The sequence below is a fragment of the Candoia aspera genome, chromosome 6 (genome assembly GCF_035149785.1).
Source record: "Candoia aspera isolate rCanAsp1 chromosome 6, rCanAsp1.hap2, whole genome shotgun sequence".
In the NCBI taxonomy this organism is placed as follows: domain Eukaryota; kingdom Metazoa; phylum Chordata; class Lepidosauria; order Squamata; family Boidae; genus Candoia; species Candoia aspera.
The window spans coordinates 15,930,001-15,955,658 of record NC_086158.1 but is presented as its reverse complement, the minus strand read 5'-3'; the positions used below and the strand labels follow the sequence as shown (position 1 = coordinate 15,955,658).

Sequence of the window (25,658 nt, the reverse complement as noted above, 5' to 3'; positions counted from 1 at the left end):
TAAGACTCTTCTCCAGGATGATCTATCCTCAGGCTTTTTATGTCTCTTAATAGTGCATTCACTTCTGTTACAATGAAGTTCATCCCTCTTGATGCTGATCAACTTCTTCCCCCCCCCCTTTTCTCAGCATTATGGACTTCTCAAGAGAGCTAGGTCTTCCCAAAGTATGAAAGTTTGAGCCTGATCAATTATTCCTCAAGTACCACGTCTGGACTGATTTGTTTTAAAAACCATTTGTTTTCCTGGCTATCCTATTTTCAGGAATCTTCTCCAAAGTTCAAAAGTATCAATACTCCTTCTGTCTGGCTCTTCAAAGTCCAACTTTTGCATACACAGAGGGTCACAGGCAGTATCATTGTCTGCACAATTCTAATCTTTCTAGATATAGACATGTCCCAGCATTTGAATATTTTGTTCAACTTTCATTGCTAGGCTCAAACAACTAGTAAAACAAACAGGTTTAACAAATATTTATTTATTGTATTTTTATACTGCTCATCTCAAAATGACTCTGGAAGGTTTACAAATATGCTGATTTGTTGTATGTGTGTGTGTATATACATATACATATATATAATGTATGTAGGTAAAGGTAAAGGTTTCCCTTGACATTAAGTCCAGTTGTGTCCGACTTTAGGGGGCGGTGCTCATCTCCGTTTCAAAGCCGAAGAGCCGGCGTTTGTCCGTAGACACTTCCGTGGTCATGTGGCCGGCATGACTACATGGAACGCCGTTACCTGCCCGCCAAAGCGGTACTTATTTATCTACTCACATTTGCATGTTTTCGAACTGCTAGGTTGGCAGGAGCTGGGACTAGCAACAGGAGCTCACCCTGTCACGCGGATTCGAACCGCGCATATATATATATATATATATATATACATACATACATATACATACATACATACAATGCTCAAACCATGTTGTGGTTTAAAGTTGGTGGCCTGGTGCTTACAATATGCTGAGATAATGGCTGAGTTTCCACAATACGTGGAACTAAACTATCTAATCCCATTTTAGCCTAGCAGCCTGCTGGATGCTGCCAGAAGGATGTCTCCTGATGATGTTAAAAGTCAGTGTGCTACTATTCTGTCTTCCTTTCCTTTTTTTTTTCCTAATAAAGAAAAAAAAATGGAAGCAGTAGGCAGAATAAGGTGGATTTCAACACCTGGATCTCTACATCAGACTAAATTCCATGAATGAATTCCAAATTCTCACCTGGAAGCAGCCATTGTTTTCAGTAAATCATGCTCCCAAGTTTTAACGGTCACGCTCCTTTTTCTACAGCTCACGCATAATACACTATAGCACTACTTCTCTGCAGAAATATCAAGAGTCTTCGGATTCTGGAGGTACAGAAATGTGAGAAGTACGTACTGTAAATAAACAAGCCAGCAATCGGGCTCAGCCTCTGAAAGCACGGGAGGTCGGTGCCCGCTTGCACAACCTCCGCACTCTACGGATCCACACTTTTAAGAATTCTATGCATTCTGAGATTTGTAGTATTCCCACTTTAGGAGTGCCCAGTTTGTACCAATCACAAAAGCCACGGTTTCGCATAAGGCTTTAGTTTCGTAAGCAAGTAGCGTGCTTCTACCATTTTTCGCTTTCAGCAAGGCTAGCCCGAGTATGCCAGTCTCCTCTCTACGTTCTACGATCTATTCGTCACGTGCGAGGACAGGAAAGAGGGGAATTGCCAAAATGGTTACAAGCCACAGCTTATTTCTTCGAAAGGAAAAATTCGGCCTCCTTCGGGCGTATGAAAACAACGCATCCGAGAGTTCATTCGTGAGGCCTCTCGGCTCTAGACGATCTTCACGCTTCCCCCCGCCCGGTTCTTTGCGCCCTTCCCTCCCCCTACGCACGGCGAAGTGGTTCGCCCCGCAGCGCCGCACGCAGCCCCTCCCCCGCCTCTCCCTTCCGCTCCGGGACGTACCTGCCCGCGCACGCTCACCTCCAGCGCGCGACCTCGGAGAGGGAGGGGGAAGAGGGGAAGGCGGAGCTGCTGGAGCCTAGCACCCGTTAGAGCGGCGGCAGTCGTTTTAGGGGCTGGCGGAGGCGGGCGGGTACGCGCGCGCAGGCGCGCTCCTCCCTTCCTCCTTCCTGCAGCTCCGGGGCGGGGCCGGGCGATGCGCGGCGAGGCACGGCGGAGGGGCGATGCCGACTCAGCGCGAGAGCGGCGGCAACAGCGGCGGCACTAGCATGTCGCACCCTGGCCCGGGAGGCGGTGGCGGTGGCGGTGGCGGCCTTGGTGGCCCTGGGGGGGACAGCGCCCATCAGGTCCGGGTCAAGGCTTATTATAAGGGGTGAGTGGCCAGCTAAGGGGTAAGTGGGGAGGTGGGCAGGGGAGCCTCTCTTTGGGGTTGGGGGAGAGGGACGGATGGCCGGCTTGGACGGCACGCGGCGCGGCAGCTGCAGCCGAGACAAAAGGAAGGTCAGGTTCCCGCTGCGCGCGGCTGGTGGGATCCTCTGCCCCAGGATGGCACGGGACTGGCATGGCTTCCAAGGAAGGAGGAGAGTCGCTCTTCAAGCCCGGCTCCCTCCTCGACAGCGGCGGGCTCGGACCCACCATCTGCCTCCCTGGCCGCTGAGTGCTAAGCGGCGATTGATAGGCGAGCTAGGTTTGCATGCCGTGTTGAGCCATCCACTGTGATTTACCGACCATAATGGCCGGATTCCCCCAACGCAGTTGCCGACACCGTATATACATAGTACAGTATGTGCACCCAGTCATTACGGGAGGCTGGCTCTTGAGGAGATATTGGGTTAAGCGTCAAATTGCTGGAGAGCCTGCTATTCCTATGCCTGGCCTTAGAGGCTGGCTCTAGTTGGGTCCAGGTTAACTAGGCTAGATTGAACCCTTGTTCTGCTTCAAGGGAAGCATCGTTGTATAATTGCAAAATAAGAACGGGGAGAACGGTATGGGTGGAGGATGTACGGGAGATACCCGGTTGGTAGTAGGAGGAATGGTTGATTACTCTCAGCCATTAAGCCCATGCTGGCTGAAAATGACGTTAACTCACTCACCTGGGAGAGCCAGTTTGGTGCAGTGGTTAAGCCACCAGGCTAAAAACTGGGGGACTGTGAGTTCTGGTCCTGCCTTGGGCACGAAGGTGACCTTGGGCCAGTCTCTCTCTCAGCCCTAGGAAGAAGGCAAGGGCAAACTATTTAAAAAAAAAAAAAAACTTTGCCAAGAAAACTTCATGGACTTGTCCAATCACTTGCCAGGAGTCAATGCTGACTTGAAGGCACAAAAACCCTCACCTAGAGGATACCAGATAGAAATGGACCTTTTCAAAGGATGGCAAACTTAAGGGTTAGCAGTGATAAGGGATGTTTATGAGATGAATAGGGAGTTATAGAGTCAGGCTTAGATGGTTGCATTTTCATACTTTTCTTAGCAGAAATAAGAGGATGGCATCCTCACTCACTGGGCCTTGCAGTTGTAGATGAAGTGGGTACTCAGGATTTAATTGTCAAGGGAAGAATGCTGTGGGGCTTTGCGAATGGGAGGGGATGAAAAGATTTAATGCTCCTCACATAGAAGCAAGTAATGATCTTGTGGAATGGCAGCTTTAATAAGGTAAAGGAATGCTTATGGTGTAGAGCAGAAGGGAGAAAAATGTGTGTGGGATGCCAATTGTCCAAGGAATGCTTGTGTTATTTTGGAAGGGGGCAGGGAGAGAATTCAGAAAGAGAAAGCATGTCAAGGTCAGAACCTCAGGAATGAAGCATAGTGAAAGTTAAGGAATATGTACACTGTCAGGCTTCATGAATGTATGGAAAAACTGAGATTTAAGCTCACTTTTGAAATAAACGAACATAGGGATATGGTCAAAAATATGTCAAGCCAGAATTACTACTATATGTATTTTGTGGCTCTTTGTTTGTGTTTCATGCCAGTTGCAGATAATTATTTAGATCCATTGTGTGTGATACAGCATTTATTGCATGGAATTGAAACTTGTTTAACGTGTGAGTTTTATATATATACTGTGTGTACACACACACACTTACACATATACACACTCATTTCTTTGGATTTAGAGTACATATCAAAATTAAGTCAAATGACTGGAAGGAAAAACACTTTGGCTGATTCTTCAAATATGTGAAGAAGATTTAAGTATAAAGAGTAATCCTTGGCTTGATGTTCTCCAGACAGCTTGGTACAGTTTCCATCATAGTCAATCAGACCTGTTAACTGAAGGATGATAAGAGTTCATAGGTTAGCATATCTGAAGGAGTATCAAGTACAGGAAACTACAGTAATGCAGTGCAAATAACAGTGTATTGAAAATACCACAGAAGTGAGTTGTTAGGCAACAATGTAGTTCTGTGGGTGTAGTGTGGGTCAGGTTAGCTGAGGAATGTGATTTGCTTTTGCTGGTTTTGCATCTGAAGATGTGAATCACATTTTCAATCACATTGGGTAGAAAGAACTCTACCTTTCATTTTATTTCAACTTTGACTCATTATTTCTTACCATTTCATAGCAAGCATTGGGTGATGTAGTTGAGGAACTAAGGTTTCTTAACAGATTCTTGGTTTGAGGAACTGAGGATACCTAAAGAAATATTTATTTTCAATTTGAAGTTACTCTTAAATAGTTACTCCAACTTCATGATCTATTAGCAGCTAGGGACAGTTAGAGTTCAATACAATATTACCGTTTGCCTCCTCTTTTAGATCCTGTTTAAATAGGATCTTGCAATCTCTGAACCCTTTGTATTTCTTTTCCTTGTGAAAGAGCTATCTGTAACAGTATATCTGGGTTCTTTACACAAGGTTTTTCTCTTATGTATGTTCATGCAGCTTCAGAATAACATTGTTAGCCATATAGATGGTTGAAGGAATTCCCTGCTGTTTTCTCTGAACCCTAGATGTAAACATTCTGTTCTGCAAGTAACTTGTATGGGAGATTACCAAAGGGAAATCAGGGTAAAGCTAGACTAGAAAGTCAAAAAACATCATGAAAGTAGCAAACCACTTCCATACTCTTGCTAGAGAAAACTGCATGGATATGACCATGAAGTCACCAGGAGTCTAACTTGTTTGAAATGTGACTTTACTTAATATCAGGGACTTATTTTAAGGTTGCGCTTTGTGTTTTCTTGTTTCAAACGAAATTAAATGTGTTAATTAAGCAATTAAATCGGCTATTAAAGCAGTATTTCTTAAAAACAGCAATCTTTCTTTGTTTTCATCATAGGGCCAGTATGAATTACAGCAGGCACCATCTCAAAAAAAGTATTTCTGTGGAGAACAAGGAATATCTCTTATTAATTTTGATATATTTAAATATATTTTAAACAGCTCTCGCTTTCTCATTGGGATACTTTTGATTTATTAATCTATATACCGTTAAACACCCTAATGTTGGAGGCTTAGAAATGATGTTTTGAATATGGAATTTGGGGGTGGGTGGTAGTATATATGAAGTCTGAAGGTGTGTTGGGGGGACACAACACTCAAATCATCTTTCGTGGACTATTTTGAAAAAGAAAAAAGTAGTTTTCTTCTGAACAGTTGTTAGTATTTGGTTTTGGTTATATTCAGTGACCCTCTCCTCCCAGTGTTAGGTTTTAACATACTGCTAGTGGAAGTATATGGGTAAGAGAAAAAGATCTATGTAAAACTTACATTCCTGGTCACTAGGCTTACTCACTAAGTAGGCATTTCCCCAAGATTTTTCTATTTTTTAATACTTCCTTTTCCCTTCTCCCAGTACACTCCAGTATTTGTTCTGTGCTGTAAACCCAAACTATAATGCCATGTCTCAGTCAATAATGTATATTGCAAAATACAGAACTTAACAGAACAAAGTGTAACACCAAATTGAGAAAATAAGAGAATAGCTAAATATTCTGTCAGTATCCAGTATCTTTGAAGAAAAAAGGATGCATTCATTGTTCACCTTTTCCATTGTGTCTTATTATTTAGAGGCCATTTGGAAGCATAAAGGTTTTCTAATAATGCATCTCAAAAAGAACAGAATCATAGAGTTGGAAGGGACCTTGGGGGTCTTCTAGTCCAACTCCCTGCCCCGGGAAGGAATTGTCAGACCATCCCAGACGAAACATCCAACCTTTATCTGAAAATTTCCAGTAAAGGAGCATCCATAACTCTAGGAAGCAGATTGGTCCACTGCTTAATAGCTCTCAAAGTCAGGAGATTCCTCCGCATTTAAACTTTTGATTTCTCTGTGCAAAGGCTATTGGCTCTTGTACTGTCCTTGGGCAACATAGGAGAATAAATCTACTGCCTCTTCTCTGACAGGCCTTCAAGTATTGGAAAACTGCTATAGGTCGCCCCTTAGCCTTCTCTTCTTCAGGCTAAACATACCCAGTTCTTTTAACTGTTTTTCATAGGACTTAGCCTTAAAGCCCTTCACTTTCTTTGTTGCTGTTCTCTGCACTCCTTCCAGCTCTTGTATTATGGCGACCAAAACTGGGCACAGTATTCCAGATGTGGTCTGACCAGCACAATATAGAGTAGAGCTATCACTTTCTGTGATCTCGACATTATACCTCTGTTAATACAGCCCAAGATTGTATTGGTTCTTTTGGCAGCTGCAACACACTGCTGGTTTATACTTAATCTGTGGTCAACCAGGACACCCAGAGCCTTCTCACAAGTACTGCTGCCAAACCACCCATTGCATTTGTGCATCTGATTTTTCCCACATAAGTGCAGAACCTTACATTTCTCACTATTGAATAGCATTTTGTTGGATAGGGCCCAGTATTTAAGTCCTACCAAGATCTTTTTGAACCTTGAGCCAGTCTTATGAGCTGTTGGCAATCTCCCTCAGCTTTGTATCATCTGAAATTTGATGAGCATCCCTTCTATCTCCTTGTCTAAGTCATTTATAAAAATAAGCAAAAGAATGTTACGGGTAGTCCTCACTTAATGACTGTGATTGGGACGGCAACTTATGATGTCAGTTCTGCGGTTGTTAAGTGAATCACTGGCAGTTGTTAAGCGCAACATCACGTAACTGTGACCTGCAACTGCCTGCTGGCTTCTCCATTGACTTTGCTTGTCGGAAGCCAGCTGTGAAGGCCGCAAATGGCGATCACATGACTGCAAGACACTGTGACCATCATAAATGCACGCCAGTTGAAAACTGAAAGGCAATCAAATGACCAAAGGGACGCTGCAATGGCAGGAAGTTCGAGGACCGGTCGTAAATCTGATTTTTCATCACTGTCGTAAGTTCGAGCAGTCACTGAACAAGGCAGTCATTAACCAATCAGATTTAATTATATCAGGAATAAGATGAGCAGTCCTGTAACTATTTGTTGATAGTTGGTGATAAATGTTGATAAATAAAGTTGATTAAAAAAGGTGATAAAGTTGATAGATGGTGATAAAATTTGATAAATAAATAAAATTTACTGAAGGATAGAAACTGTTGCCCTGTCGCTTTAAAGCTACTTCCTTTAAAATTGCATTGGTTAGCTTGGCTGTCGAATCTCAAAAGTAGTCTCCCTACCACTAGCTCTTTTAAAAGAACCATCTTTTGCTGTCCTGCTCAGCCTTCCCACGTGTATATATTATTCTAATGAGTTGACAACAGCTTTGGCTCAGCTTCATCTTCTTGGAAATAAGTAAGAACATTACTGTCTCGTGATTAAACGTTCTTGTAGCCACTTGCCACAGAAATCTAAAAACCAAAACTTTAGGTGCAAATTACAGTAATTAGAATCTGCTATCATGAACGATATTTCTCATTTCTCTGGTACAGAAAAAATACCCTGTTTGTACACAGCCGGGCATCCAGTGCTCTGTTTGCGGAAGAGCAAAATCTGCCATATGCTGGAGAGCTTGCAGTATGTACTGTGTTCTGTTTTCTTAATTGACTAAGTGAGGGAATAACTAGTTTGTTAGTAGATCGTAAAAGGAAGGTCTAAATCTACTTTTGTTATTAAAAACTACTCACACCCTGTAGATGTTTTCACAGAAATAACTTCCATTAAATTTAATAGAACTTCCAGGTAAGGCTGGAGTATGTTTCAAAAATATATATTAATCTCACAAAGTTCTTGTAGGTTCTTGCTTCTGAATGTAACTCCAGTTTGGTGATGACCAAAGTAAATACAGAATGTCCTATTGTTTAATGTTTTTTGAGGACTAAGGTAGTGATCCAAGATAAAGAATATTGTATGAAAGAAATCTCAGTCAATGAATTCCTTTAATTGACAGCTAGTTTGTAGGGCTCATAAAAAGTAGTCTCCTAACTTTATTGAAGCAAAGTGACATGGGCACAAAACTATTATTCATCTCTAAGGCTCAAACCTATAGGCAGTAAATTCTCAACATCTGAAGACAGCAATTGTAGTCTAAAGAAAAGAGGACAGCAGAGAGGCAAAGGCTGCCTTAATCCTGTTTTCAGATAGTCTTTCCCAGCTATTGATAGATTTCTTAGACCCTCTTGCTAACTGATGAAAAGAGAAAAGCCACTTCTCCCCTGTTTTTAGCTATTGCCACTGAACATCATAGTTTAGATCAGTGTTTCTCAACCTTGGCAACTTGAAGAGGTGTGGACTTCAACTCCCAGAATTCCCCAGCCAGCTGGCTGGGGAATTCTGGTTGTTGAAGTCCACACCTCTTCAAGTTGCCAAGGTTGAGAAACACTGGTTTAGAGACTGTTTTGAGGGATTGGTTTTTCAGCTAATTGAGAGTGCCATTCATTGGTGTTATTTATAACAAAGGAGCTTTTTAGGAAAACAGTTTTTAAAAACTTGGTTTCTGAATCATGAAGGAAAAAAATTCTTATAAAACAAATAGGTTAAGGCAAGCAAAAGTTACTCAAGCAAGAGGATGCGGGGGGGGGGAACTGCCTCAGCTTTCTAAGCAATATTTAGTATAATTTGCATTTTGGCATATTTCTAACATTCCTTATTCATGAAGACCTGTTTAAACCATGCCAGCTTTTATATGTGTTTCATTTGAAGTGTCACACTGGCAAATTATAAATTTCAGGGTGATTTAAGCTCTTATTTCATAAATATATTGTTAATAATGTAGAGAGGTGGTTTTGTTCTCTCTGGTGCTCTGTCAACGTTTACCTGAGAATGTTAATGTGTCTGCAGCTGATTACTACATCTGGAGTTCAGGTGAGTCACAGAGGGAGTTGGTTCATGATCCTGGCATAAACTGGTTAGCTAACTGGAATTAGTTACAGTTAAGGTGTCATACTTGTAAAGGCTGAGGAATACCTTTTCCTTTACTGTCTCTGTCCTATTACCTTATTTTTAAGAGCAAAACCATGATCAAAGTAGACAAAGCTTTAATCTCAGAGGAATATTTGTGGAATTATGTTTTAAATTTGGCAGTAGTATTCAGGTTGATTAAGAAAAAAAATCTTTATTGAGGTAATCAGATAAATGATATTTGAAAAAAAAAAATTTGCTATCTAGAAAATCTTATTGAACGTTGTGCTTCTGAAGTCCTGTAGTAAGATGCTTTTGGTGATTCATTTTCTTACCATGTACAGTAGGTTATTATCTTCAACTTGAGCAGTAAAACAAGCGTAGGCAATTGGAAGTTTCTTTCACAAGGGAAATGCCTGTCTTTAGCATGTCCAGGTTTGACTCTGGCCCTAGAAGTTTTCTGTATAATCATGAACTTCATGTCTTCTCACAACTCCTTTTTCATTGCCTGCTTCTGCTGGCAAGAATCAGCTTTTCTATGCTTAGTGGCTAAATTCTAATGTACTGGCTACAGAGGTGCAAAACAATGGGGAGGGGGTTATCAAAATGTTTTTGATTATGAATTGAATAAAGATTCACTGAGAGACTGCTGAGGGAAAGAAGGAATTTAATGCACCAACATGTCTGTACAGCTAGTGGAAGAAGACTTCTAGATGCAGCCAAATGTACAGCTATTAAGAAGACAAAAGAATGTGATGCAAAAACCCCAATGTTTTTGTTGCATTATCTGCTTGCTAGAAATCATGACGCACGTGGATAGCTCTGCCATAAATAGGATAACTCTTGGTTTTAACCTATTTTTATTGTGATGGTTTCGTTCAATAATAAGTCTGAGGAAACGTCAGCATAAGTACCGTAAACCATATTTATCTTCTCCTAAACACAGGCCTTTTGTTACAGACGGCTTTTCAGTAATGGTGGTGATTCAAGTTTAAATAATGCTTAGCCAGAAGAATTAATTGAGGAGTGGCACCTTTTAAAAATATTTCTAAACTTTTATTACGTCTCCTTTTAGTTTTCTTTAAAAACAAAACAAAACCCTAACAGTAGTCTGATCACAATGCGACTCATGCTCTCGTCACCTTTTTTACTAGATTACTGCAATGCACTTTCTATGGGGTTGCTTTTGAAAACCACCTGGAAACAGCAGTTAGTGCAAAAGGCAGTGGTCCTGTTACTGGCAGGTGTTGACTAACCAAAAGCACATAACCTGTGCCTCAGACCCTACGTTGGTTACCCGTAGGTGTCCCAGTGCAATTCAGGTGCTATTTTTGGTCTCAACCCCTTATGGCTTGGTACCTAGGTACCTGCAGAACCGCCCTTTACATCAGTCAGCCTGTCCAATATGTTCTTCCTAGAAGGAGCTTTTGCCTACTTTCATGAAGGAAGGGGCATGAAGACCAGGAATTGTTTCTTGGTCGCTACTCTGACCTTGTGGAATGCCTGCCCTTTAGAATTAAGGCTTGCTCCATCTCTTCCAACAATCCAGAAATTATTGAAGACAGAACTTATGCAAAAAAAGCTTGGTTGAATAGTTTGTTATCACTATCTTTATTTTATTTTGAATTAATTGTATTTAATTGCTGGTATTGTTTTATTCAAATTTGTTTTATTTATTTTTCATTATCAGCCATACTGTAATTTATCCTTGTATTGTTGAAACTTTGGTTAGTCATTAGTTGTTTTGATATATTTGTGTTTACCATGGAAACTGTTATGGATGTTTTTGTTGATTGTTTTCTAAACTACCACAAGTCTACATTGATTCAGTGGTATATATGTGGAATAAATAAATAAATCTTATATACATTTTGTTTCTAAAGAAAATAGGGGCACATGTGCATTTAAACTAGAATGAACTTGTTTTTAAGAGTTGAACATAGTTACTTGTGTATTGATAAATTAAAAGCAAATAAAATTAATGCAATTACAGATGGAAGTTCAGTTCTGAATTAATAGGCTGTTCATTGTACTCTTTTCAGGGACATTATGATAACCTATTTTGAACCTTCTATCTCCTTTGAGGGACTGTGTAATGAAGTTCGAGACATGTGCGCCTTTGATAATGAACAGTTATTCACTATGAAATGGATTGACGAAGAAGGTAAATTAGTACAAAGTAGATTTATTTCATAAGTTACTAGCGTATTCCATCAAGTACCTTTGCGACTTTTTGCAGGGCTGTAAAATGGTAAGCATTGTGGCTTTGGTATTGGCTCTGTCAGTTTTAAGAATTAGATTCACATTTATAATAGCATGGGGAATATCAAATGACATTTGCATTGCTTTATGCTCTACGAAGGTTGTATAGATGCTAGTGCTTTGATGTTCGAACCTTGAAATGGAGAATGAGAAATAAAAGAATATTAGAATTTAGGCTCCCCTGTTTCATAGATCATTAATTCAGTTATCCTGCTTTAATTCACTTTCAAATTGTATGGGAAATAAATTGAGAAAGAATACAATAGTTGTTTTAAGTCATGTGGAAATTTATTTTTTTCTTGTTTCTGTCATGCTTTTGACTGTGTCTTACTGCATTTCCAGTTGACTTACACAGAAAAGATTGTCCTACAAGCTGGCCAAAAACTCAAAGACATTAGCTCAAGCAGCTGGTAAAGTTAAGTTTGGGTAAAGATACAAAAACTTAACTGTGAAAACATAGGCAAATAAAGTTAATTGGACTGGAAAGTGGAAAGACAAGTTCTTTATTGTGTTTCATTAGAAGTGACTTGCAGTGTAAACTTCCTGGTATTTAATCTTAATTCAGAATACTGGATAGGGAATCTTAAAAGTGAATAATATACTGCATTTAGATTTTTAAAACTTGCATATCAGGAGATACAGATAGGAATCAGTGGCCCACTGACCCCTTCCAGCACTCTATTTCTAAATCTGCGTTTTGATTTGGGGCGTACTGCATCTATTGATCATGATTTATTGTTGTATTCACATCAGAGTTAAAAAATTTTTTTTATATTTCAGTATTTAACTCTTTTTCCTGCTACTTATATGATGATGGGAGGAAGGATTTTGTTGTGACGGTTAGATAGAACAGGAAAGTTTTAAACTTTGGCATGCATAGAAGTATTGTCAAAGAAAATAAACATTAATTCCAGGAGGATTATAGGCATTAAATGCCCTCAGGCGTATTTGAGAACATGCCTCTTGGATTAGCATTGTATTTTAAAAATTGTTCTACAGTTCTGCTTGAAGAACAGGTTTGTTCTCTAAATAAGTCCAATAAAAGATATTTTTGTAATATCTGGAATTCATTATGTTAGGTGCTTCAGTGTCTGTATTAGCTGGCTTTGTTTAATTTTTTTAAAAGCTGCAAAGAAGGAAATTTAATCCTTGAACTTTGAATGATAAATATCTTTCAAGTGAATGTCCAAATGCTTATTTAAAAGTAGGAGCCATTTGGATATGTTGGAAGGAAGGATTCAAGGTATAGACTATCCCCTTCAACCAAAAAAATTCCCACTGCCAAACACCCAAAATAAACAGAGAGGACATAGTGCTTAACATCTGCAAAATATTTGAATTGTTTCTGTTTAGCCCATGAAATCTGGCAGAGTAGGCATGCTTTGGGTCCCTTCCATGAAAAAATATCACATCGTGAGACACTGTGGGCCTGCCTTCTCTGTATCAGTGCCTGCCCTATGGAACATCATTTCCCCTGAGGTTCAGATGGCATTTATCTTTCTGTCCTTCCTCAAGGCCCTAAAGGTATGGCCCTTCCCCCAAGCATTGGGCCAGACCATGGGGTGAGCCTGTATAGAATGTAAATCCCTTTAATGGTGTATGTTTTGGTTGACATCAGTTGTTTTTGTTATTGTTGTTACTTCTGTTATTCCATTGTGTTTTTTAATTATTTTATTTTATATAGTTTTTAAAAAATTAACTCTTTGTTCTCTTATTACTTCAAGCTGTAAGTCACTGAGATGTGCTTTTGCAAGTTAGGCAGCCATATAAATCTAAATACATGTAGTTCTCGGTTAACGACTGCAGTTGGAGCTGGAATTTCCATCGCTAAGCGATGTCATAAAGCGCAACATCATGTGACATCACCACTTAACGATAGGAGTTCTGGCACTTCCAGTTGCCATCATTAAGCAAATCCTGTAACATTGTTACGCATGACATCACATGGCCACCATTTGCGACCTCCTGCCAGCTTCCTCATAGACTTTGCTTGTCAGAAGCTGGCAGTGAAGGTCACAAATGGCGATCACATGACCGAGGGACACTGCAACATAATTGTGAGCCGGGTTCCTGGATCGCATCACATGACCACAGAAACGCTGCAACAGGCACAGAAACACTGCAACAGGCAGAACTTTGAGGACCAGTCATAAGTTCCACTCGTTCATCGCTGTTGGGAGTTCAAACAGTCACTGAACAAGTGGTTGTTAAAGGAGGACCATCTGTAAATAAATTACAGTTGGTAGCATCAACACTGGTGGATAAGATGTAAGATATAATTGTTATAAAAGTGGTCAAGAGAAAAGGAGCAAGAAAATCATTATTGTGAAGAAATATATGCTTCAAGTATAGTTTTCACAAAAGTATGACATGCTATTCTTGAAAATAAAGGAATGAGGGCAGTAAAAAATACTGAAAATTCAAGAAGTCAATTTAATTTGCAAATTAAAATGATATATTAATAAAAACATCGCTAAATGTTCTAAAAATGTTATTCTCTATTATTTTTTTCCCAACCCAGTGGAATGTTAGAAATGAATTAGGGGAAGGGGCTTAGGATTCTGTCCATCCTGTGGCAGGCTAACTTTCCAAAAACCAAACAGGTCCAAATGTGGCACGGGGAGAGAAGCTGCCAAAGAAAGATTAAGGTCAAAAATGGGCCAAATTTGGACAGGGGCTGTGGAGAAAAACATTCAGAAATAAATTACCTTAGGAATGTTTTGGACAGTAATTCAGAATGATGCCAACTCCATTTTGAGCCCCCTTCATATCATGTGACTTCAGTGAAGTATATGCAGCTTTCCCCATGCTTTCCAGGGAAAATAAATAAACATACACACACACACCATATATGCATTCATCCTGATTAGGACCTTGTATATATCGATGTATAGGTTATATGTACGCATATACCCTGATTAGTCCTTGGGAGAAGGTATGCATACTTACAGAATTAAAAATTCATCAATACTTACCATGTGTTAATATTCTCGAAAAGAAGGCTTGCTGGCAACAGAGATTGCTGATCATTGAAGAATGAATCATGTTATCTTTTTGGTGGGTTTTTCATTCATAATCTCACACCCATGGTGTAATTGGACACTCTTGATAAAATAGAAACATTAGTATAGCTCTGAGAATTCCTAAAAAAGTTCCTAAATAAAAAAATACTGTTGTCAGAAGCTCTCATAGAAAATAGCCAGTCTGACACATTAATCAATTTATAAAAGAAATATAATTCAAGCTACAGGTTGGTACACATTTAGTTTATCCAGGAAATAAGGGTGTGTATTGCAATAACATTTAAAATTGAAGCAAAATATTTCTAAAATAAATACTCCATAAGTTTCCTTGTTTGTACAATTAGCTTCTTTCATTGTAAGAGCTCTGAAGAAAATGTATTTGTGAAAATTATGCTGGTCTGTGGTCTGTGTAAACATTGATTTGATTCTTTTTGGAAGAAGATAAGTTAAAAGCATCTTGATTTAAACTTAGTTGTATCATGGAAGCCACTGAGAGCCTGGATTGTGGCAGGGCATACATGTGGTTAAATAAAAAATAAATAACTTGAATTAAATCTTTTTTTTTTTTTTAGGGGATCCATGTACTGTTTCTTCCCAGCTGGAACTGGAAGAGGCTTTTCGTCTATATGAGTTAAATAAGGATTCTGAACTTCTAATACATGGTAACATGATATAATCCTGTTCTTCCACCTCTGTCGTTTCAAAGATTAGGGAGGTGGAGCTGAATACAGAAGTGTGGAACAGGCAGATAATTCTGATTAAAATAGAAACTGGCTCAAAATGTGGAGATGCTTGAAACCCTTTTCTCTTTAGAAATAATTCTAGATTTTATTTATCTTTGTAATGGGGGTGATGGTAGAAAGAGAAATATGTACAATTCCTCAATGCTACTACGATTATTAATTTTTTTGGATTTATGACCAATATAATAACTCAAATATATTCTTTAGGAATCATACTGGAGATTGCCACTAGACATGTCACAGAACGTATAATGCAATATGGCCTAGAACAGTGGTCTTCAAACTTGAGATACCCAAGGTATCCTTCTCAATGTGAAAAATCAGTGTAGAACCCATTAATAAATACGTTCCATATAATACATTTATTTGAACAAAATGTTACAGTTCATGTGGCGATAATACATTTCACACAATGTGAACAGAAACTGCCATGTTGAACCTCTGGATGATTCTCATGGAACCCTGGGATTTTGGGAAACTGAGTTTGAATACCATGGGCCTGGAGGGATGTAACCCTAGATACTGTAAAGTTTTATGTAGGTTTTCAGATGATTTTTCAGCTCCCTTTAAGGGGAAAATGTGCTAGGTTAAAATGAGTCTCCCCTTTAGAGGGGACATGGGCGGTGATAGAAATTTGAAAAATAAATAAAATATAGTTACATAAATTATCTCACAAATCATGCAAGCAAGCACTTTGATAATCTTTAATGATGCATCGAAAAGCTTGCTTTTTTGTCATTTCTCACATCCTTGAAGTAATCACTAACCCAATATTACTACTTTCCTCTCTAGTGTTTCCTTGTGTACCAGAAAGACCTGGAATGCCCTGTCCAGGAGAAGATAGTAAGTATGTTAAAGTTAATAAGTAACACAATTATACTATTTAAATTGATCCTATGATGTGGCCTTTGTAATTGGAGTACATGGCAGCATTATACTTAGAAATTGAAACTAATTCTTTTAAATTGAAATAAAAAGCTGCCAGAAATAGATCAAGCTAAGCAGGAATAGTAGATAGAAAACTGTAGAAAACCCAGAATATAGATAATACCTTCCCAAAAACCCAACTGAATTTCTCATTACATCTATTTTCAGACATTGGATTTCTTATATCAGAAGTGGTGAAGTGTGGTCCACTGGATTTTCCCATTTTAGCCTTTAAAAACAGCCTTTTAATGTCTGTTTGATCATAGTAGCGTTACCATAAATCCTAAGGAGCCAGTCATAAATTAGGGATAGGAGAAAGTTGTTTTTCCTGTAAAAAGCAATAGCTGTAGTTAAAAGATAGCTCTGGCTTTGAATATTTACAATTAAGAAATTTCAGCACTTTTAAATCCACCCATTCAAAAAGGGCAGATTCTTTTTGCAAAGGTGATTTTTCTGAATTTACCTTTAAAAACTAGTCAGGTGTCAGACCTCTTTAATGTAAAAGCCATGTATGTTGCTCAGGGTACATAGCTGGTTCAAAACCATTTTTCTGGCTTCCCAGCTGAAATCTTCTGAAACTTCTGTTAAGTTCAGTTGAGAATTTTAGAGCTGCTGGAAGATATTTTACTCCTCTTGGGTAGAAAGAAGATAGCAACAGCCATTGCATTCCTTTGGACATGTATTGAAGCACAAGTAATAATGGGCATTTCACTTTCCTGTAGATTAGAATATGAAACCTAAATATTTGAAGATGCTACTGTTTGATGCAATGCCCCTGGGAACTCCAGGGTATTTTATTGTTTTGTTTTGCGTTTTCATACAGCACATTTTCTCAGAGTTGATTGGTACTAAGTGATACCAACAGAGCGAGCCAAAGCATTTGTTGCCCTTTTTAGACCCCCTGAGGTCTGTGATGCAACTACTACATCTTCTATATATAGCAGCGTTGTTCCTTGGGGTTGGCTGATTTGGGGAAATGTTTGTCTTCGGTTAAATACCCCACTCCTGAGTTGGTGTAAAATTGAACAATAATGGAGCGATGGTGCATCCTTGTTTAAGTTGGTTTCTAGTTGAAATGCTTCTGAGAGATACCATATTAAGTTACACCTTCCCATTAGACTGGTATTATTGTGTAATGTTTATATGAAGGTAAAGAGGAAACGATCCATTAAGAAGACTTTGAATTTCTGCAGAACGATTTCCACAGATATTAGGTGGAAATCCTACTTAAAATCACAGAAGGTTGTGTACAAACCTGCTTCAGATTACTGTTTTTCAATCAGTATGATTAAAGCATTAACTGGGGTACAAAGTGAACGGACCTGATCTAAAGCCTTCCTGCTTTTCTGCCGAGATATTCTCGTAAAACATTATCTGGGCCTTTTAAGCTAGTTTTAATTTTTTAAATACTGTATATGAAAAACAGGAAAAGCCCATGTTAACGAAAACAAAATGTTAGTTTTCAGTATATCTGTACTCTTGTTTCTTAGTACGGTATGTAAAACAGATTGTTCTCATGAACACCTGACTTGTTCAGTCTTTGTGAAATGTGGACATAAAAGCTTGATTTGTGCGGTTCTTGAACAAGGGCTCTGCTTGATCACAAGATAGTGACAAAACATACAGCTTTGCTGTTTATCGTAATTACCAGCTTAATTTCATTTAATTTTTTCTTAGAATCTATTTATCGTAGAGGTGCGCGGAGATGGCGAAAGCTCTATTGTGCGAATGGTCATACTTTTCAAGCCAAGCGTTTTAACAGAGTAAGTTTTAATCGAATTCATTACTGCTTTCCTCTCCTAATATTTATGGTTTCACTTTTTAAAATTGGACTTTGTTCTTTTGTGGTGTCAGATAGCTGTTTCCTTTTATTTAAGTACTGATGCTGAGGAAATAGACTTTAGAAGATCAAATTCACCTTATCAGCTTTTAACACAGAGTTTATTTACTTTTAATATAATACAACTTTATCAATAAGAAGTATTATTTTTGATAACCTTGTGATTTTCAACCAAAGGCACTACTTCCAAATTGTCTTAAGTCCTTAAAAGGGAAGAAATACCTAGCAAGTACTTCTGCAGAATTAAAGCACACCTTCTGTTATTTAGTTCTAATCCTCCACTGGGCTGTACACATATACCAGTGATTATTGTATACCCAGTAGATGCCCTTAGCTGCTATAAACCATAAAGGATTGTGACAACTAATAAACATTTATATAATGACTTTAGAACTTGCAAAATGCTTCATATACAGGGATTGCATGGTTCATACTGTTTGCTCCCGCCTTTGCAACCTGAGCAATCAAATCAGGAAGCTTCTAATAATCTGTTTCCTAATTTATCCAGAACATGGTTGTCAACTTCAGAAAAAAACCTAATAGTAAAATGAATTGAACCTATAATTGAACATCATAAAGCCGGGAACCATACCTTCCTGCTTTGGAACATTATGGCAAACTTTGGTTAATTGGAGTCTTATCTTAAGGAGACCTATTTTTGATCAAAGGAAAGAACTTTTCTAGCCTATCATCCTGTTCTGAGAAAACTCCATCTAGGCGTGTCTGAAAGCCCCACTGCAGAACATTAAATCTAGAGGCATGCTCTCACAGTCAGAGAAACTGGTACTGAGAGCCACAGTGCTTCTAAACTTAGGGAGAGTATTGCCATCATAATAGAGGCTATCAGTAATTTTATCCACCATCACAAAGGAGAAGGATGTGTGGATAAATACTGTCATCTGAACATTATTTTTTTTAAACCATATTACAAACCTGGAAGTTAGGAAACTGATTCAGAGGAGAGATTGAAAACCTGGGCTCCTTGAGAGTCAGCTCAGTCTGTTAACCACCACAGAAAAGCCAAGTTGACTATATAGCTGCAAAGATAAGGCAACTGTATCTCAGTCTTTGTTCTCAAAACAATATTGTTGGAAATATTTTAAGTAACTGTCAGATGCCAAATACATAGTTTGACATAATTGAAGCTAGAGTGAAGTCTTGTGATCTCCCCAAGAAAGAGAAAGTGGTGGTGTTTTCCTTGTGCTGGCAGCATTAAGACCTGAAAAAGGGAATGTGAAAATTGCCAGACTATCAGATAAGACTATCAGATAAGTTCACTTAGGGATCAGGAACCCCATAATCTTAGTTCTCCTACTTCATCATTTAGAAAACATCATTTAGAAAAGGACTCTAGGCCCAGTCAAGTTTATGCCATTGTAATCTTTTATGTTCTGCAAGACCTTTTGGTTTTGATACAACACATTAACACTGCTGTCAGTCTGGAAATTAAAATATGTAAACATCTCTCAAAACCACAGTATGGTTTATTTGTTTTTTGTTTAGCATGATGCTAAAACATAGTTATTGTGTATATAATTATGACTACAATGAATGTGTAAATCTGACATTGTGGTTCATTCAACAAACTACTGTCCTTTCTCATATTGTTAAAACTAATGTATTTTTATGATTAATTTTTTATCAAGAGAACTAACTTTTCATACTGAGAACTAACTCTGCAATCTTGGTAATTCCTTTGTCTACTTACTGATACTATATTCATGCATTGGCTTTTTTTTCCTTTTTCCTTTTCTCCTTTTACTTGTTTGTTCACTTTTCCCCCTTTCTTTTAAAAATTAATAAATAAATTTTTAAAAATCCTGCCATTAACCCAGCCATAGGTTAGAATGATATATGAACGTATGAAACCAACCAGTGGGCATTATATATAGATATAATTGGGGAAGCTAGTGATATTTTGAAAAACATTCAGAAGTAATAGAAAATGAGCACCTGTAGAATATAGAATGCTTAGCATAGCTTCAGAATATAAGGGGTACTATAACCTGGAAGAAAATAGAAAATTAACTAAAACAAAACAATTGTTAGTAAAGAACAAATACTAGGCGATATATGGTAGAGCAATGTGGACGTGTGGACTTCAACTCCCAGAATTCCCTAGCCAGCATCTTAAAGTTGCCAAGGTTGAGAAACACTGTGGTAGACTATTGGTATGTTTATTGGTATAAAGTATATGTTATATACCTTGTAAGCAAAGCAGAGAATAGGAGTTAAGTGCCATTCCAGATTGAGAGCTAATATCCAGATATTATGGTTTTTTTTTCCTAGAGAGCTCATTGTGCCATCTGTACTGACCGAATATGGGGACTAGGACGCCAGGGATATAAATGCATTAACTGTAAACTTTTAGTTCATAAAAAATGTCACAAACTTGTCAGCATAGAATGTGGCCGACATGCTCTACCACCGGTAAGTAAAATTGATAGTTGTAATTTCCTCAAGCGTATGTATGTTTGCATGTATAATTATATATAATAGTACACTTCAGTATGACATAAGGATTGAAATGATTTTTTTTTTGCCTGCCTACAAAAATCGTATTTGTTGATTTCTCCTATTCCATTGAAGCATTTTTGTAGACATTTAAATACTTGAATGATGTCAGTATAGGGCTACTTTATTTTAACTAAATCATTTCTGATGAAAGCATCATGCAGCCTGATCTCTTGCATGTTTTCAAATTTTCTTGGAAAATAATGAAATTTACTCCAAAATAAACGCACTGTCTCTTTCCAGAAATGGTAGGAGATTGAAAAATTATGATCTTATACTTTTATTTTTATTTATATATTTTGTAGGAGCCTATGGATCATTCCTCAGTGCATTCTGATAACATAGAACCAGGTAAGAGCATTACTCACTCTTCTCAAATAAAAAATATCTGAAGTGAAAAGAAGCTTATCCAACTGCATAAATATTTCTCTTTTCACCATCATTTTATTGTTTTAAGTAAGAAGCTAAAATTTCTTGTCTCGTTGTTGATAGTTATCTGTGTATTTTATATACAGATAACTAAAAAAGTGGGTTCTGTTAAACCTAATGTTTAATACATAATTTGGAATGTACTGTAAATCGAATAAACAGAGTCAGGAAAAATAGCAAGAGAAACCTGCCAGATATGCTTCTCCTTTCAGTTTGATTCAATATGCTGTATAGTTCCCTGTTGATTCTAAAAGGGGTCCTCACAGTCACAGAAAACCAAATAAAATTATTATTTTATTTATATAATACATTTATAAGGCTGTCCATCTGATGACTCAGATGGGCGGCTAACAATTAAAACAAAATAAAAGCAGAGAAAGACATAACATGGCACAGCATAAAACACCAGCCAAGAACAACCAGAACACCTCCCAATCAGTATAACCAAGAAGTAGGCTCACCCACCCTATCAGGGCTCCAGGCTTTAAAGGTAACCACCAGCACCTTGAATTGCATCCAAAAGCATGCCTGCAGCCATTGCAGCTTGCCAAGCAGAAGCATCACATGTGCCAAGCGACCGCTACCCATAACTGCCCACACCACCCCATCTTGCACCAGCTGAAGCTTCCGAATAGTCTTCAAGGGCTGCCCCGTGTAGGGCTCATTGCATTAATCCAATCCAATTAGCTAGTTTAACACAAAACTTTAAAAAAATATTTGCATTTATCTGGAGATCTCTTTTTTCTTTTCTTTTTAGTGATTCCATATCATCCTTCGAGTCATGAAAGTTTGGATCATGTTGGTGAAGAAAAGGAGGTACTCTAGTTCTTTTCTACTAAAATTTTTGGTGCCTTACTAAGCCTGTAAGTGAAAATGCCTTTAATTGGCAGTACTCTACTTCATGAGTAGTACTCATGAAGTAGAGTGCTACATCACAAGTTGGTAGTAGAGCTGTTGGCTATATGCATGCCCTAGCATCGCACCCTCACTCACTAACTAAAGGACTCTCTCTACTTGCAGGCAAAGAGTAGAGAAAGTGGCAAAGCATCTTCCAGTCTAGGTCTCCAAGATTTTGATCTACTTCGTGTTATAGGGAGAGGGAGTTATGCAAAAGTACTTCTGGTTCGATTAAAGAAGACAGAGCGCATTTATGCAATGAAAGTTGTGAAAAAAGAATTAGTTAATGATGATGAGGTGAGCAATACTTACACTGTTTTAATTAACTTTTACATGTATTACCTCCTTGGTGATTCATTCTCTGCCTTACCTGCTGAAATTGTTCTATGGCTGGGATCCAACCTAGCCCAGTCTACTGTTCTTGAACAGTCTGTTTCTTAGTCCCTCATGCCACTTTAAGGAGCTGGTAGACCTGGAGTAGAGCACTGTTTACACAAGTGACTGTTTGACCTACAACATTTATTGTGGATAAGCCAGAGAAACGTTTAATGAAGCTACCAGTTTAGTAGCTTAGGCAGTTAATCATTTGTGGGGATTTGTGATCAGCTTTTATTTATTTTAGAGCTCCACTTCTGAGATCCTGTTAGCTACTTTTTCTATTAACAAAAATACCAGAAATGTTGTAAACATAGCTGAATTCTTACAAGAAGAGCACTTTTTCTTTTATGCATGAGATAAGAAACCTTGGGCATTCGAGTGTAGTTTCTTTGTATTTTTGACATATTCGGCCTGAATATGCCTGATAATGCATAACTTCTTGGCAAATCTCAGATCATCATGTGGTTTCAAGAGACTTGATTGAATACAATGACATGATGCAGTGGAATAAACACAATGTAATAACTGCAAGAAATGTAAGGTTATCTTGAATTTGCACTGGTATGTAATGCTGGAAACCTAGAAATAGTCCTCAGGGGTGCATTAGGAATTCATGAAGAATTGCTACATGTGGAGATAGAGCACATGATTTTCCACTTAGTGTGATGATTGCCTTAATCCAAATAAAACTCTCAGACTCAGAATCTCAATTCAGGTTCTGGGTTTATTTAGAAAAGAGTGCAAACAGGTAAAAAGCTGAGAATGAGAAAAGCGCGCCTAAACTCAAACTAAATAGCGTCTTTGCAAACAGCAACCCACCCCCTCCCTCACAGACAGCCCACCCCACATTCCCAGGTGCTCCTAACGAGCTCTGCTGCTCAACGGGCTAAAAGACCTTGACATTTCAGAGATAGCCGAAACACATTCCTCCCTGGCACAGTCCAGCACGTCTCCCGTACAAGGTTCCCAGCAGCACCCTCCCAGCCAGTACACGTATCAGCACCATGGCAAGCGAACCGTTACGGTGTAACAACACCGGAACGGTGAACCTGACACTTAGCTGTTTTAAGGATGGGTATTACTGCTTATCTCCTGTTTGATAATCAACTTTAGGTAGCAGTTTAATTAGCATTACCAGAAAATATTGCAAAGACGAGTATTCTGTGTATGTTCTATAATAGGATATTGACTGGGTTCAAACAGAAAAGCATGTCTTTGAGCAAGCATCAAATCATCCTTTCCTTGTTGGTCTTCATTCATGTTTCCAGACAGAAAGCAGGTAAACTACACAGTAAGATTTTTTTGCATATATTTTTCTATTCTTTTCATAAGAGATCATTTACATTTTTTAAAAATAAAGTATTGCTTTCATTTTATTTTAATAATTACATCATTACTTAATTGCAGAAGTGATTTTCAGAAGAAAGGAAGTAAGGAAATCATCCAGATAATTAAGAATATTGTCACATAAAACAGCCTACAAAAGGTTTTTAGGATGGAGAGATGAGAATAGATGTTTCACAGAGAGACCATTGATAGCCTTAAGGAGAAGGAGGAGACCTAAAGTGCGAAGAAATATTGTTTGACTATAGTCTTATAACAAGCTAACACAGAATAACTCCATGAGAATTCTGAATAGATTTGAGTTTGTTTTTACATAATAGTATTTGGAAACTTCAGATATAGATTACAAAGATTACAATAATACAAAAGTGAAAAAAATGCCTTGAGTGTGGAAAAACTGATTAAGGAGTGGTGATGTGAACAAAGTAAATGTAATAGGTAAATGCCCCTTTGAAAATACAACTGCCTATATGAAATAGATGCAGCACTTGATACTAGGATTAGAAAACCAGGGAAGACAGAGTGGAAAACACCACCACAAGTAGGTTGTGATAAATTAATCTTTAGTCATTTTCATATCTGCTCTACTATTTCCATACTTGTATAGTGATGAAGAATTTTTAGAATAAATTCTCACTGAAATTCTCTAAGGAAGGTTTAATAAGAAGAAATAATGAGTCCTGAGGTGGTTGGTATTTTCCCTATTTTCTGTCCTCATTATCAGACAAAAAAAGTGAGAGGGAAATTTGTAAACAGAGCATGGTCATATGAAAGAAAAAACCCCGTACAAGTTGCTAAAGAATAAATACGTTTTATAATGAATGGTGAGGGCGTAATATTGTGGGAACGATGAATTCTTAAGATACATACGTGATAAGACAGTGAATGATGACAACAGGATATATGAGAATTATCTATTATATAATCTCTTTTTGTGATTCAGGCTATTTTTTGTTATTGAATATGTGAATGGAGGAGATCTCATGTTTCACATGCAGCGACAAAGGAAATTGCCAGAAGAGCATGCCAGGTGTGTGCTTCTTTGATGTGAATTTTGCAGATCGGTTCGGGGTTAGAGAGAAAACAAACGTATCTGAGTGCAGCATATTGTTTTTTCCCCGGGTATCAGGATGTTTGCTTTCTCACTCTCCTTTTTGTAGGAGCTGAACGGCTCTAATCCCAGCACTGCCTCTTGGGCTTATTCTTTCCAGCTTGGCTGAGAAAGGGGAGAACAATCTTCCTCTCTCCCTCTCTCTCTCCCTCTCTCTCTGCTTACATATTCATATTTTTTCTAGATTAGTTTTCTTTGACTTTCCAAGCGTATTTTTTTGAATTTGTCAAGAGCTGCAGATTGATTTTTCCAGGCCCAGTAGATTCAGTTCTGCCTTAAACAGTCTCCAGAACTGCTAAGGAATTGATAGTAAACTATTTAACTTTTTTTGTCACTCAAAGCCAAAAAAGTAGCAATTACTGTTAATGTGTAATTAACAATAATCACCACCGTTACTACTCCATGCAATTATTGGTGCTTCAACTGAAACGTGGTGGTGTCTAGCTGGTACCAGTAATTATACCTGTCTTCTCCCAGCTTTCTCAGATAACAGCATATAAAAAGCAAACCTTAAAAAGTAACAAGATGAGTTGTAAAAGCAATTCCTGCATCTTGGGTACAGAGGCTTAGTAGTGAGACAGTTAGTAGGGATTTACTCCAACTAAGCACAAAGCTGATCCGATGAAAAACAGGGAAATTCATGATTGTTTCTGATTCAAAATACTCCATGGAGCTTCCCATCCAATAGATAGTTTGGGAGCTGTGTTTTGGATGATGGGATGCTCCAAAAAGGTGCAGTGGGAGGGGAGAATAAACACTTTCACTTTTCTGTGAAAAATGCCTTGGTAGGCGGGGCAGGGATCCTTCCAAATTTCTGGAAGTGTTATGGTTTTTTTAAAAAATTTCATTTTAGGTTTTACTCTGCAGAAATCAGTTTAGCTTTAAACTATCTTCATGAACGAGGAATAATTTATAGAGACTTGAAACTGGACAATGTATTGCTGGATTCTGAGGGACATATCAAGTTGACTGACTATGGCATGTGCAAGGTAAGAAGCAAAATCTCCACGTGTTGAAGTCTGAATGTTTCTA

General features: G+C 38.2%; 1 protein-coding gene across 1 annotated transcript in view; it reads left to right on the top strand.

The window, feature by feature from the left end:
* The first annotated feature begins 2,124 nt into the window (after window positions 1-2,124).
* The window catches only part of PRKCI (protein kinase C iota), a 33,759-nt gene continuing 10,225 nt past the window's right edge, over window positions 2,125-25,658 (top strand). The window contains exons 1-12 of the mRNA XM_063306453.1: window positions 2,125-2,306; window positions 11,201-11,322; window positions 15,016-15,105; window positions 15,979-16,029; window positions 17,791-17,876; window positions 20,243-20,383; window positions 20,773-20,818; window positions 21,654-21,712; window positions 21,917-22,090; window positions 23,353-23,450; window positions 24,459-24,545; window positions 25,480-25,615. Coding sequence (XP_063162523.1) covers window positions 2,158-2,306; window positions 11,201-11,322; window positions 15,016-15,105; window positions 15,979-16,029; window positions 17,791-17,876; window positions 20,243-20,383; window positions 20,773-20,818; window positions 21,654-21,712; window positions 21,917-22,090; window positions 23,353-23,450; window positions 24,459-24,545; window positions 25,480-25,615 — 1,239 coding nt within the window. The 5' untranslated portion in view covers window positions 2,125-2,157. The remainder of the gene's footprint in view (window positions 2,307-11,200; window positions 11,323-15,015; window positions 15,106-15,978; window positions 16,030-17,790; window positions 17,877-20,242; window positions 20,384-20,772; window positions 20,819-21,653; window positions 21,713-21,916; window positions 22,091-23,352; window positions 23,451-24,458; window positions 24,546-25,479; window positions 25,616-25,658) is intronic.